The 13,391-nt window shown below is 46.6% G+C and overlaps 1 protein-coding gene across 7 annotated transcripts in view; it reads right to left on the bottom strand.

The window, feature by feature from the left end:
* The window catches only part of LOC143305392 (uncharacterized), a 38,614-nt gene that overhangs the window by 14,684 nt on the left and 10,539 nt on the right, over positions 1-13,391 (bottom strand). For 5 of the 7 annotated variants that reach the window (XR_013062292.1, XR_013062290.1, XM_076688793.1 and 2 more), the window contains 2 exons: positions 13,103-13,171; positions 12,761-13,034 (listed from right to left, as the gene is read on the bottom strand). Coding sequence is in view for 4 of the 7 variants with exons in the window: in XM_076688793.1 (XP_076544908.1) it covers positions 12,881-13,034; positions 13,103-13,171 (223 nt within the window). In the remaining 3 variants the exon portion in view is untranslated. Of the gene's footprint in view, positions 1-11,155; positions 11,530-12,760; positions 13,035-13,102; positions 13,172-13,391 lie in introns of those variants that run through there. The other 2 variants (XM_076688794.1, XR_013062291.1) reach the window with 2 other exon arrangements.

The following is a 13,391-nucleotide window of genomic DNA, read 5'->3' as shown; positions in this document are numbered from 1 at the left end:
GCCGACATTCCGGACGAATTCTAGGTACCCATAGAGAAAGCGCGGTGAAACTTTCTCGTTATAATTATTCAAAGCTTTTTTGCTTCAAAACTCGAGTGTCAGAGGTCTGGGTTACAATTGACCTGGCTTCCGGCATCGGTGAGTTAACCAGGAACAGAAGAAACGCGGTCACCATCTAGGAAAGGCGAGCGTTCTTACGAGCCACGATGAACTTTAACGATCGGTCAAGTTGTCGAGCGGGTGGCGATAAAGATCTAGCCAAGAAATGGGCGGGTTAGAGTGGCGAAAAAAAAAAAAAAAAAAAAATAGGGGGGAAGAAAAAAAATTAGCGGGTGCTGGAAGAAAGACGGTGCGCGTGACGCGCACGATTTCGCGTCTACGTGTCGGCGCGTCGCGTCGCCTCGCGTCGCGTCGTCGAGCCCCGGTGAACGCGGTGCCGTTGTTGAAGGGGACGCGTTAGACGGGAACCGGATGACGGGACCGAGTGAGCCTTGGTCACGCACGCTAATACCTGCTTCGCTTAATAACCGACCCCGTTAATCCGCGATTTATTTCAATTTTCTTCGATAGCTATCTGGACGCGAGCTTAAACGGGCGACAGCGGTAAAAATTTGTAATTTAAATAAAATATTTAACAGGTCTGCCCGACGATTCGATGGGCGCACTCGCGATTAATAATAGGCTTAAGAAGTTTAAGAATCGAGAGATTCCCTTCGCGGTGAAAAAAAACACACGGAGAGGGAAAAGTTTCGTGGCTCCGCGAGTTAATGACGATCGTATTTCTTCGGTTCGGTAGCTAGCAAAACGCCCACCGCTTTGTTCGCGAGCCCTGCCCGTCCTGCTTGGCTCGGTTCAATTCGACAGCAGAAACGGCGCCAAATCGACTCGCGTGATTCACCGGCGATCTTCGATCGTCTTCCTAGCCGAAGCTCTCCTCCCCGAGCGGCGACGGTTATTTAAGGGCGAAAGACCGTGGAAGGGATAGCACGGCAGACTTCCGGTCAGCTTTGTCTCTTTGATGTCGCGGAGGGCCCTGGCTTCGCGGCTAGCTCGTCTAAGACTCGTCTGGCCTGCCCAGCTTCGGCTTTCGTTGTGCTCGTCTAATTCGAAACTACATATTTAATCCTGAGCAAACCTAAACGGACGTTGCCCGGGTAACCGACGACACAAAGAACCCGCTAGGCCGCGAGGGATTTTGAAGACTCGCGGCTGCCTCGTACGCCTATCCCTCTTTTCCCCCCTGTCGCAACCGAGGAATCACGAGTAGGCTGGATGAAAGAGGGTAGAAAACGAGGAGAAGGGTGATACGAGGCGATAGCGATGCCGATGTGAACGATGCTTGCTACCCGTCGGTGTCGAGCCGCGCGGCCACGACGATTGCGAATTCCAAGTGTACGCGACCGGCATAAAAGTGAAGGAACGACACGGTTGAATGAGAGAAGGAAAGAAAAAACGCGGCACCCTTGTAGTTTTGAACACGACCCTCGTTTCCTCGCGGCTTGTAACACTCCCGTACCCCTTCTCGTACTCGTGTACGAGAGATGCGCCACCCTGATGTCTGACTTGGGTCTTCGGGATCGGCTCCGATGCAAAAACTAACACGCTTCGTGAAAATCTCCGCTCGGTTTTTACAATGATAAACGGCGCGTTCGCCGATAACAGGCTGCGCAACCACGCTCGTATTTTCATAAAGTCCTTGACTAACCACGATACATTTGTTACCGTTATTAAACTACCTACTTCTTGATTAGAGACCACCAAGATGAGAAAGTTTGCGAGCGGTGTTCACGCGAGTTGCAACACCGACGATAGGATTTCTTTGCCTCTTGATTACTTTCCATTGTACATGTCGTAATGAAATAAAAATTGTTAGGAAAGTAGAAAGAAATATTTCCTCGCGATAACGCTTCGATTCAGACGTTGATAGAGCTGGTTCCCTAGATGATTTACATAAGTGATCTATTTTTCATGGCAAGTTAACAAACGATCTCATATTGGCTCATTTTTATACCGAAGAAGGAGCAGGGCAAGGACGGAGGCCCTCTAGCGTTTCTGATCTTCCGTGAACTCGTGGCGGTATCCATCTTCCTGTTCTGTATACCTTTCCGTATGGTTCCATCGCGCACGTTGATTCTTTTACAAAAGAATCCAACAGACTTGGTTTATCTTCAACATCATCATCGCCAACTTGACTTTTCCTAAATCAGTTTTGCGTTAAACCTGTGCAAACTGTTTCCGACAGATTCTAAAGATTCACTGTTAAATCTGAAGAACAATTTTCAAACTTACTCTTGCCCAAAACTTGTAAACACCGGTAATACGTTGAAACGGATAAAACTATTTAAGGGCACGAGGATCGGAAGTAAAATGCATAAAATATGTATAACGTTCGAAAATCGAAGAAACTTTCTGGACCAGCTATTAAAAGAGCCGCGCGTTTATTCCCGTTTAATCCTGGCAAATCAATTATACGCGCGATTCGCAGCAATACTCGCGGTTCGTCGCGCGACCAACTCGCGAGTTCGCGTTAGCCCGCTCCCTCGTTTACGCAATTTCCACGCGTAACCTCGCTCTGCGGCGAGTAAGCGACGCGACGGCTACGCTTGGAAGGGATAAATGTGGAGCGAGAGGGCAATGGAACGATCGAGCATACTACCGACAGAGAGAGAGAGAGAGAGAGAGACGGCAATAAACCAGGAGGTGAATTCTCATCCATCAAGGTGTTCGAGGCACATGCGCGATATTAGCGGTATTTAGTGCTTACGGAATGCTGATTCAGTTCGACACCGATGGCCAACCTGCGAGAATACTGGAAACAGCAACCCGTTCTATCGCAAACACACCCCCTGGACACACGTTCCACACGACGGACAATCATCTTCCGCGGATGTAACGTTGTTTCATTGTATTTTAATTGAATTGATATAAAAATCTTGAAATTTCACGAAGAAAGTAGATCCTTTTTTATTTTTCATATACCTTTCCCTTTAGGTGAAGATATCCTTGTTTCTTCTTTCTATCACAAACACACCCCCCGGACACACGTTCCACACGACGGACAAACCATCTTCCGCGGATGTAACGTTGTTTCATTGTATTTTAATTGAATTGATATAAAGATCTTGAAATTTCACGAAGAAGGTCATATACCTTTCCCTTTAGGTGAAGATACATCCTAAGATTTCCGATCTTTGTATCCCACGTTGGTAACGCATTTAATCCCCTTGTTTCTTCTTTCTATCACAAACACACCCCCCAGACACACGTTCCACACGACGGACAAACCATCTTCCGTGGATGTAACGTTGTTTCATTGTATTTTAATTGAATAGATATAAAGATGTTGAAATTTCACGAAGAAAGTAGACACTTCTTTATTTTTCATATACCTTTCCCTTTAGGTGAAGATACACCCCAAGATTTCCGATCTTTGTATCTCACGTTGGTAACGCGTTTAATCCCCTTGTTTCTTCTTAACGCCAAGCACGTCGGCTCTAGCACGTTTCTCCGCGGTTTTGATGGAGCACCGAAATCCCATAAAATTCCTCTGCTCTCTCTATGTGAAAAAAGAGTGAGCCAACAAGGCGGCGGAGGAGACTCGTTAAGAGGTGGGTACCAGCGTCAGCTACATCACGAGCTGTATGGACGAGCTTTTAAAAACCTAACTTTCTAGCGTGCTTCCACCTGAGCTCGTCTTTCGCAAAAAGCATATACGTTGTTGGCAGACGGGCCAACGTGCTGGAACCTGGTCGACAGGAGAACGGGACACAATTTCAAGTAGGATTTAGCCGCCGGTCCTTGGGAAATCGTTTCTCGTAACCGATACCAGCGGTTATTGTTCCCGCGGTTACTCGCGAGGAGGATGGATTAACGGATGGAAAACAACCGAGACGGGACGAATCGTTGGGGATTCAGTTCTCCGCGACTTTGCCTATCATGTTGGCTAGTTTCTCTCCTATGTACGGATTAGGGTTGTCGTTCGAGGCAGAGGAGAGGCTTTCGTTCGAGGTTTCCACGATTAACCGTCCGCCAGAAACGGAACGTATCTTCTTTCTCTTCTCGTGCTACGATTTCCACCGTGGAAGCTGTTTTCCGTGCTACGGATCTCGAACAAAGAGCACCCCGATCCTCCACCATTTCCGCGGCTTAAACCGTGATAAAAGCAAGCACGGCCGCGTACACGGCAATTTCTCGGGGAAGAAAACGAAGAGACCGTACGCGTTCCCGGCGCGACGTTACGCGACGCCGCTTTGCTCGGCGTGCTTGCAATTGCCTTCGAGGCAGACCGAAGAGGAAGCGTGATTCGGTTTTTATAGCCCGATATCCCGCGCCCCGAACAGAGATACGAGGGATATTTATCGACGTGCTTATTTCGACGAGCCTCGGGACTCGCCCCAGCCTCGGGATAATCGTCGCAAGAGGCCACCCTGCCGTTCTGTCTCCTCTCTACGCCCGCTAATCCGAAAGGCACACGGACCGACGTAAATCAAACCGATCGCCAAGGACCATTGGGGAAAGAATAGCTTCCCAACCATCGATCCATCGAACACCACCCAACGATCATCGCTGCTTTCAAATTGCTCCATCTCCCCCGACCAGTTCGAAACGAAAATTCTTCTAACAAGATTGTTTTCTTTCTTCGTCTTGTTCCCTTTCCGTCTGACTGGCACGTCCCTTTGACGACGCGCTGACTTCAGGCAACGGGAAAATTATTATCCGCCTCTGTACGGGAAATTGAAAAGATCGGATCGAAGATCGCGACCACTTGCCAGCGATGCTTTTCAGATTATCCCTGGCTCGTTGCAGCGATTCTGAATCGCGTGGTTGGTACAACTTTGTTATCGATACCGTCCTATCGAATTGCTCGCTTTTTATTTCAACTATTCATTCGTTCAGTCATATTCGATTACACTGATTGGGAATAATCTATTAACGGCTCTCTATTCGCGATTGATAATAACGGCGGAGTCAAGTTTCCTGATACACGGGGAAAAATCGGTTCGTACTCCGATTTACATGGCTATTCAAAGTCCCAGGCGACGCACGAAAACGCGAAAACCATGGACGGTTCATAGTGGATCTCCGAGTTTCCTTTGATCTGTCGAGTGGACACGCCAAGGGGATACGTGACGGCCGGTATAACCGTTGATTAAAAATATCTCGATCAAAGAGTTAAAAAGCAGACGATGGAACTTTTCCGCCGTCTCGATCGCGATTTCAACAGAATCGTTGGTTCTCGATCGACAAATGGACCCGGTTGGAGATCGATCCTTTGAACCAGTGTCCTGGTACTCGTACAACCACTCGTCCATTTACACGAGTGTAGCAAATGGATTTTCTTTTTTTTTCAAATTTGGTATAGTAACTCCAACATTTTCCCACCGTTTCAACGCATTACCGCCACTGTAGTCAATGTAAACTCGGTTTAACGAGGTGAGAAGCATGGATGTTAACCATTCTGCGTTTCTGCCTCCACAAAGAGATTCCATTCTGAACTATGGACCAGTTGGTCGTTGTTCTCCTGAGCACGCGGTTGCTAACGCATCCTGTGGTTCTCTTTCAGACGGCGTCCACAGGGCAGTCGTTACGCGAAGAATGTTTTATTTATCCTTTTTCTGGTGGTTCGCACAGGGCAAGCCAGGAAGAGGCAGCAGGCGGCGCAGCTCGCATACATTATCGATCGTTGGCCAGCTTAGCCGACGGAGTTTCGCGATGCCAAAACGGATGCGAAATTCGCGAAAAGAGTACGTCTGATGTTCTCCCCTTCCCCGCTCTCTCCTTTCCGCCGATTTCTGTCGTTACGGTTCCAGGTTTTCGACGCGAACCACCAAAGGAAACACCGATACCATTTGGCGATCGAAGCTGTTCCAACGTCGACGGAAGATTCCGTGAACCAAGTGGGTCGTTTGCTCGAGAAAGAAACCGAGATGAAAGCCGAGTCTCCAGAAGTGAAAATAATCTTTTTACGAGCCGATCGATGCTTCTCTAATAAGAACGGCAATTTCCTTCTTATCCAAACAGACGGGAGATCCGGAGAAAGTTGGATGATGAAGGAAAACTTCATTTATGTCTGCGCCCCTCTGTATATTCAGTTCTGTTTTTTCTTTTTTTTTCTATAACAGATCATTCTTCATAATTAGTAGGAATCTTCGAGATGAAATTGTGTTGAATTTTCCGAGGAAATCGCTCCTGTCGTTTCGGAGTGCACTTACATCTGTAACGTCAACTTCGATTTTTGCCAAATCAAGTGGAAAATTTGAGGAGACATTTTCAGGATACCGTGCTTTAGAGATATGTAAAAATTCAGGGATCGAAGTTTTGAAATTCTTCGATCTGTACGCCCTCTTAAGAATCTTCCCGGTTTCCTTGCTTCAAACGAGTCTGTGTTGAAATCACTTCCGTCAGCGAGGAATCCTCTTCGAAAAGCTTAATCTTTATCCCCGGATATAACGTATACTTTATGAGTGGCTTAATTTACCGTCAAACTTTGATATCGTTGAAAAATATTATAAAAGTCTCGAATTATTATCAAAATCTTCAGCTAGATTACAAGAATAACCCCTTAAGATTTTCCATGGAGAACGTGCTTCGGACGGATCCAGTCTGGCATGGATAATTTCTATTATTTTCTCGATCCGACGACAAGCAACTCAGTGACGGCGTAAAATTCTAGCCTCGATTCTTGCCGCGTTTCAACGTTTCAACGTTTCAACCTTCTTATCCTCCGCGACCAGTTGAGCGTTCCTCGTGTTTCTACCTCGTGACCCGTACGACCAGCCACTTCTTCCCTTTCCATCGTATCACCTCTCCGTCTAACGCCATCCTTTCCTTCCATTACACGCTTCCGCTAGCAGGATTCCCTTCAACCATATTACATCGTAATAATAGCACTCTAGCAGTTCCTCCGCTACCGCCTACGTGACTCGTAATAATTCGCGAACGTGCGGCCCGATACAGGAATGGCGCGAGGCGCGGCGGCATACGAAAGCCACCTTTTCCAGCTGGCGAATACATCGTATCGGGGCAAAACCGAGGCGGATCGCCAAGTTAACCCCCGGTATCGATCTCTCCTGGTCGATGCACGCTCCTCTAACCCGCTCGATAGCCCTGAGGTAGGATACCGTTCCTCCCGATCCAAGGCCAATTGGATCTCCTTGCTCGAGTAATCGCAGGTCGACCGTTCCATTTGCGTCCTACCATCAAACCCTGCCCCGACGAAATACCGTTCCTAATCGTTCTGGAAACGAAACACGCTCCACGTCGCCCGTGCTTCACCGATTACAAACGAAAAGCTTCTCTCTCTCTCTCTCTGTCTCTGCTTACCAAGTCAAATTCCCTTGTACGTTTTTTCCAACAACCGACACTCGATGCGAGCAATTAGAGATGCGCTTTCAACGCGAGAACGGAGCAACGATTTCGTTCGGTTCGGTACTTTGCTTTCGTCTAAGTTTAACCACGGATTCCTTGTTTTTGCCGATTGCGATTTCAATAATTGGCATGGCCAATGCTGCGTTCAAAGGATTCAGATTTTAACGAGGGTGAATTTTAATAGGTCGATAGATTTTAAATTACATTTACAACATTCGAGTTTCAGTAAGACTGTTCGAATTCCTTCCGTTTTTCCTTCGCCCTCCGGTCCCAGGAACAACAAGAAAGAAACGTGCATCGTAGCGAGAGGAGAAACGATCGGATCCGCGTAAACGAAGGTATCCCGGGACGTTTGGTAGCATGAATTTATCGTGCTCGACTAGATTCGAATTGCTCGAGCCGGTTGGAATCGATAGGAGAAGGATCTTTCCACGGTTGATCGTTCGACCCCGAAACAGGAAACGAAAATACCGGAAAATGTCTTCGTCCGCGTTCTTTGCGATTCGTTTTCTTTTTTTTCCTTTCTTTATTTTTCGGTAACAAGACTTACGAGTTTTGCAACGTGGTAAACCGAACGAAAACCGGATCAACGTTTCGTGGCTGACTACTAAATGTTTCAACGATACGACCCGGTTTTGTATTTAGAAATTCTATTATTTTTACTAATTATATTTTAACGCGGTGACTGCTCGTACACCGTGTTCGTTACTAACTCACACGTGCATCCTCGCGGTGTTATATTTCGTTCTCCAAGCTTCATATTTTATCGCTCGTATTTTTGAACAAATTTACTCTAATCGAAGTTTGATAAGAGTGGCCAATTGCGGTTCGTTTAATTTTCATGAGAATCGAGTCTTGAAATCGGGGCAAAGATTGACAAATTATATATCGCGATGTCTTTCAGGGGTTGAAAACGCGTCTGGTCATCGACCCGGTGGCAAACTGGCATAAAATAAATATTCAGTAACAGTATATATAAATAAAACTTGCATTTACAACAACGGTACCGTTCATTCTTAATGCCTTCTTCCATTAATCCCTGAAAAGCGACACCGCGTGCAATCTCCTCGCGATAAAAAACCGTTATTGTTATCGTATTAAAATTCACCGTTTGTTATTAATCAATCCTGATAATCTCATCCAGTTACACGTTCTAAGCTTATTACTCGCACCTTTTCGTCCCGGCGTAAATACGCGTTCTTCCGTCTATCCACCTGTCCGTCTGGTATATCTGTCTGTACCTGTGTAATCGCGGAACAGTAGACGCGGAATGGATTGCGTCCTCGGCGATAAAAAGCCAGTGTTCGCGTCGCTTTGACGTTGTTCCCGCGATTACCTCGACGGAATATCAAGTTTTCCACGGTACCGCGAACGGTTTCGCCGTCCGCGGTTACGAAAGAAATCAAGAAATTTCCGTGTCACCGGGGAAAGAACGGAAAAGCCGGGTGCCGTCTGTCCTTTTGCACGGGACAGGAACGGAACCCGACGCGATTATAAAGTCCCTGCCCGCGGTGAGTACGCGTCTGGCCGAGATTATACTCGGGGAAAATAATCGCGAGCCCATTTCGGTGAAAGCCACGCGTACAAAGTAATTAGTCTGATTTTCCAGCACTGCCACTGGCGTTTCGTTACCTCTTCCACCATCCTCGCCCTTCTTCTTCTATTTTCCGCACACTTCGTTTACCACGACCATACTCTCTTTCTCCAGCCTTTCTCCGGCTGGAAAATTCACTCGCTTTTTCTCCATCTCTTTCTTTCACTCGTCGTCTATGCTTCGTTATCCAGTAGTCATAGGCGTAGCGAATCCCTTAAGATTCGGCTCAACTTTGATGCAGAGTAAAAGAAATTTGAAATTCGTCTCTGTATTCTTCCGAGAGTACTCTACTGGCGTAGTCGAACGGTGTCATTTTTGAGATTAGAATGTTTTTGAAAATTGATTAGAAGGCAAAGAGGAAAAGATAAGATTACGTCTATGAGAGGACAGTCTTGTTCTGCTCCTCTACGCGTGGAAATTCGCTGAAGTTACGCGTGGGAGTCCAGAAAAAAAGGAAGGCAACTTTTTTCCTCGGGAATTCTCTCTGTACGTTGCGCGCGACGAGCGTTTCACTGTCCCATTTCCTATCCTCGGCTCCCTTCCTTTCATGGTTCTTCCTTGTTTTCATGTTCTCACGGTTCGTTTAGCCCGTTTCTCATCACTAAGCAGCCAGTTTATTTAAACGTTGTTTAAGCGTCACGCCGGCAAGAACGAAGAGGACACCCGGATACAGGTACGCGCGGAGCGGGTGGCGAATTCGTTCGCTCGTTACCGTGGTACGATTCGGGGATCGGTTCCTCGACGGTGATTCGCCTAATTTAGCCCCGGCACCGGGGGTTACAGAAAGACGGCAAAGTCTCACGGCACGTTACGCCCGGATCGTCGGCTTTTCTCACGATCCTGGGGATTCGGTACGCGCAAAGCATTATCCTAGCCCGGGTCCCTAGGGATTTCTATTCCTACCCCTACTCTCACTCTCTCTCGCTCTCCCGCTCTCTGTAAACGGGGTCGCGGCTAGCCGAAAGAGCGAAAGAAGAAAGACAACGCGAGGGTTGAGAATTGTGCACCGCTCGCGAATAAAGCGAGTCGAATTCGTCCGATTATGCAGGCGTGTATTTGCCACTCGTTAGAGGGGCCGACCTACTTGTAGACACTGCGAACGTGTACCAACTTTTTGTTCCCTCTTTTAAAATCTTCCCCCTCCCCCTTAAATAATGCACCCTCGCGAAACGGCAAACGAGAACGATCCAGAGAGGCAGCTACGTTTTCACGCGATAGCGAATCGTGACTTTTAAAACGCCGGAGTTCGGATTCCATTGCTAGGAGGTCGCGTTTAATCGTCTAAAGATCGAAACGATCCCTTTCCCTCCCCTCGGCGAGTATCCTCGATTTCCCGACAAAGGAAAATAAAATACGGGGGTAGTTTCTTATCCGATTCGTCTCTCAGTCTCGCCATTATTTGCATTTAGTCGATTCCCCTCTATGAAGGTCGTTCGATCCTCTCTCTCTCTCTATCCCTTGTCACGATATTCTTTTCTTCTCTTTCGACAAGATGGCAAGAAGCGCAAAAGGAGGAGGGAAAAAAACGAGGCCGCGACGGGGTGCGAGAGGAAGTTTCGCCGCAAGGCGGCCTGGGACGATCTTTCGAGTTAATCAGGGACCGCCAGTGCCAGACGTCTCGAGCCGAGGATTCGATAGGAAGAAGAGAAGAAGTTTCGGCGAAAGAGTGCGCCGAGAATCTCGCGAAAAGTCAAAGTGCACGAGAAGAAGAGGGTGGCGGCTGAGGCGAGAACCGCGGGCGAAACTGGACGTTTCCTTGCCAGCCTACCTTTCACAACCGAGAAACATCACTCCGCGTGTACTTTCATTGATTTGAAAGGAAATTTGCAAATTTGAGAGTGGATAAAATCCCGTGTTAAGGTCGCATCGGTAAACATTTACGTTATGCATCGCGTCTGTCGCTGATTTTTCGCGTGTGTTAACAAATTTATGTCAGTGTGGACATGACGCGTCGCATATAAACCTATGCAAAAATGTACGCCACATCCAACGCACGCGATCCACTCGTTGTCGCTTTTTTAAATGACATCAAAGAGTTTCGCGCCACAACGTAACTTTGATCTGGACGTATACGCAGGCGGGGTGATTTTGACAAATGCTTTTTGTGTAAATTTCCACCTACCGACCTAGCTCGATTTGTGTATGCAAATATACAGAGGGTTTTAAAAAATCATTCGTAATTTATTGACTTACCCTCGCTGTTCCGAGTCGCATTAAAGAGTATAATTCCGGTATTCGATGAAATACCGATCTGCAAATTTATCATTTATTTTTAATTAACTTCGTAAATGTTTAATTTTAAAAATGTATTAATTTCTGTTTATTCTAAGGGAATAACTATATTTTTTTACAATTTATTTGTTTTTTATTAATTACTAACCACTGAAACTCATCTAATTCCCTTCCGTCTATTTATTTCATAATTTATTTTCTACAGCTACGTTATTACAAAATTATTCTATCATTTAAGTAGATCGGTATTTCATGGAATACCGGAATTATAACATATTCACGCGGCAGTCGATGATGTAACGAACTCCTAGCTGCTCCGTGTAATCCCTTCGAGTCTGGAGAAGAGAAAATAACGAGTGTGTAAATCGTCGGGCACCCCTTCCTCGGCGGGCTTACGCGAGTCGTTATACCGTCGGTACTTTCGTGGCCATTCCGAAGGCGTAATATCCTCGTGATAGACCTAGATCGCCAGCCCTTCTACCCCTCGATAAACTTTGCCAGATGGGTCGAGGACGCGTGCCACGTCGAGATAAAAGATTAGCTCGTAAGCCCGGCGAGAGCCATTGTACGACACGAGGCTGCCTTGCGCCTAAACTTCCCATCGTTCGAGCAACCCCCCCTCGGTAGTGTTGCTACCCTGGCTGCCAGTGACGGGAACAGGTTCTCTCGTGCGACAGGTTCGTCGAAACGAAACGAAACGAAACGTAACCGAAGGGTGGGCACCCCATCCGTACCCGCGATGCAGTCGAAACCAGGGTAGGAATATTCGTACACGGTCAAGGGAGAGAACGATAGCGGGACGGTATCGAGTGTTATCCAAAGGCTGGTGCTCGAGATTCGTGGCAACGAAATTTACGAGCCTCCCTTAATCATCTTTGCGCGGCTCTTTTTTTCTTTCTTCTCCCTCCCTATGTTGATCAAACGTTTCCCTTTGGAATCAAGCCGAACGTCGAGGGGATGACTTCGGTGGAAATATCGAGTCATCTTGGATAGAGTAATTGAATTAAAGTGAATTGGCGATACTTTTTACGTAGGAGGAGGAGGGTAAAATTAATTAGGATGTTAACATGTAAATCGAGTTGGAAAGCGATTGGCCAGCAAAGCGAAAGTTACAAGCCGAGGGTAAAGTGTATTTAAGTTTCCGCCTTTACCATACGCTCTTGGAACCTATCACCTCGCTACGTAATAAACCTGGAACTACGGCCTTCCAGCCTTTGGACGCCTCCGCGTGGAAAAGAAAACAAATTTCCCAGGCTGCTGGTTTACGAGTAAATCTTTCACAGTTATGTACGTATTCTCTAAAAAGATACAGCCACATCCGTCTGCTGTATTTTATGACCGAACCGAGTTACCGGGAATGAAAATTCTCCAACGATTCGTTTATAATCTTTGAGACTTCTCCATTTCGTTGTTCGAAAATAGAGTAATAATTCTGGAGATACTGCTAAAGAAGTTGTTTGCTGCTTTTCGACCGTAATATCACTCCTCGTTTGTGTATTAAACTTACGGCTTCGAAATACGCGTCGTATATTTAGAAATATCTACTTAAAATCAATGGACACTCACCGAAGTACTTTGCATCGATGACAAGAAGTCTTGCGGAGGAGATACTATGCACGCATCGACTAACACCCTAGTTTTGCACCAATCTAAATAGTAGATGCGACCGCTTCGACCAATCGTACGTCAGAACTGAAAGTACGTGTAAGCTGAGATGGGATGCGGCCAATCAGATTGCATTATTCTCGTGGGAGTTGTTGCGATTGGTGAACGGTAGGTTCCTTGATAAATCCTAGATCGATCCACGTCTGTGACAAAATTCTTCTCCATCAATTTGAACCTGCAGCATCGTTAACGAAAAATGAAATTAATACGCTCTTCGTCATCCTCGTTTCAAAGTCTGTTCACCTTGTTGTTCCTGTTTCACTAGACACCCCGGATGCTCTTCGGCGAAGGCACGTCAAAAGTCCGTAGGTCCTGAAACAGGTGAAACAGCTTTGAGCCTAAATTATTTATCGCCGTAGGCCCCCGTGTCGTGTCTCGTTAATGTTTAAAAACAAAGAACACGGGGATTACGTTATCCTCGAGCATCCTGAAACGTGCCCAACAATGTAAAGCGCATCATCAACGATGCACGCGCTTAAACATTTCCCCGCTTATTGCAGTAACAGGCCTAAGACCAAAAGGAAATTTAACG

Source organism: Osmia lignaria, chromosome 6 (genome assembly GCF_051020975.1).
Source record: "Osmia lignaria lignaria isolate PbOS001 chromosome 6, iyOsmLign1, whole genome shotgun sequence".
In the NCBI taxonomy this organism is placed as follows: Eukaryota; Metazoa; Arthropoda; class Insecta; order Hymenoptera; family Megachilidae; genus Osmia; species Osmia lignaria.
The sequence above is the reverse complement of the archived record's forward strand: the minus strand, read 5'-3'. Positions and strand labels throughout refer to the sequence as shown.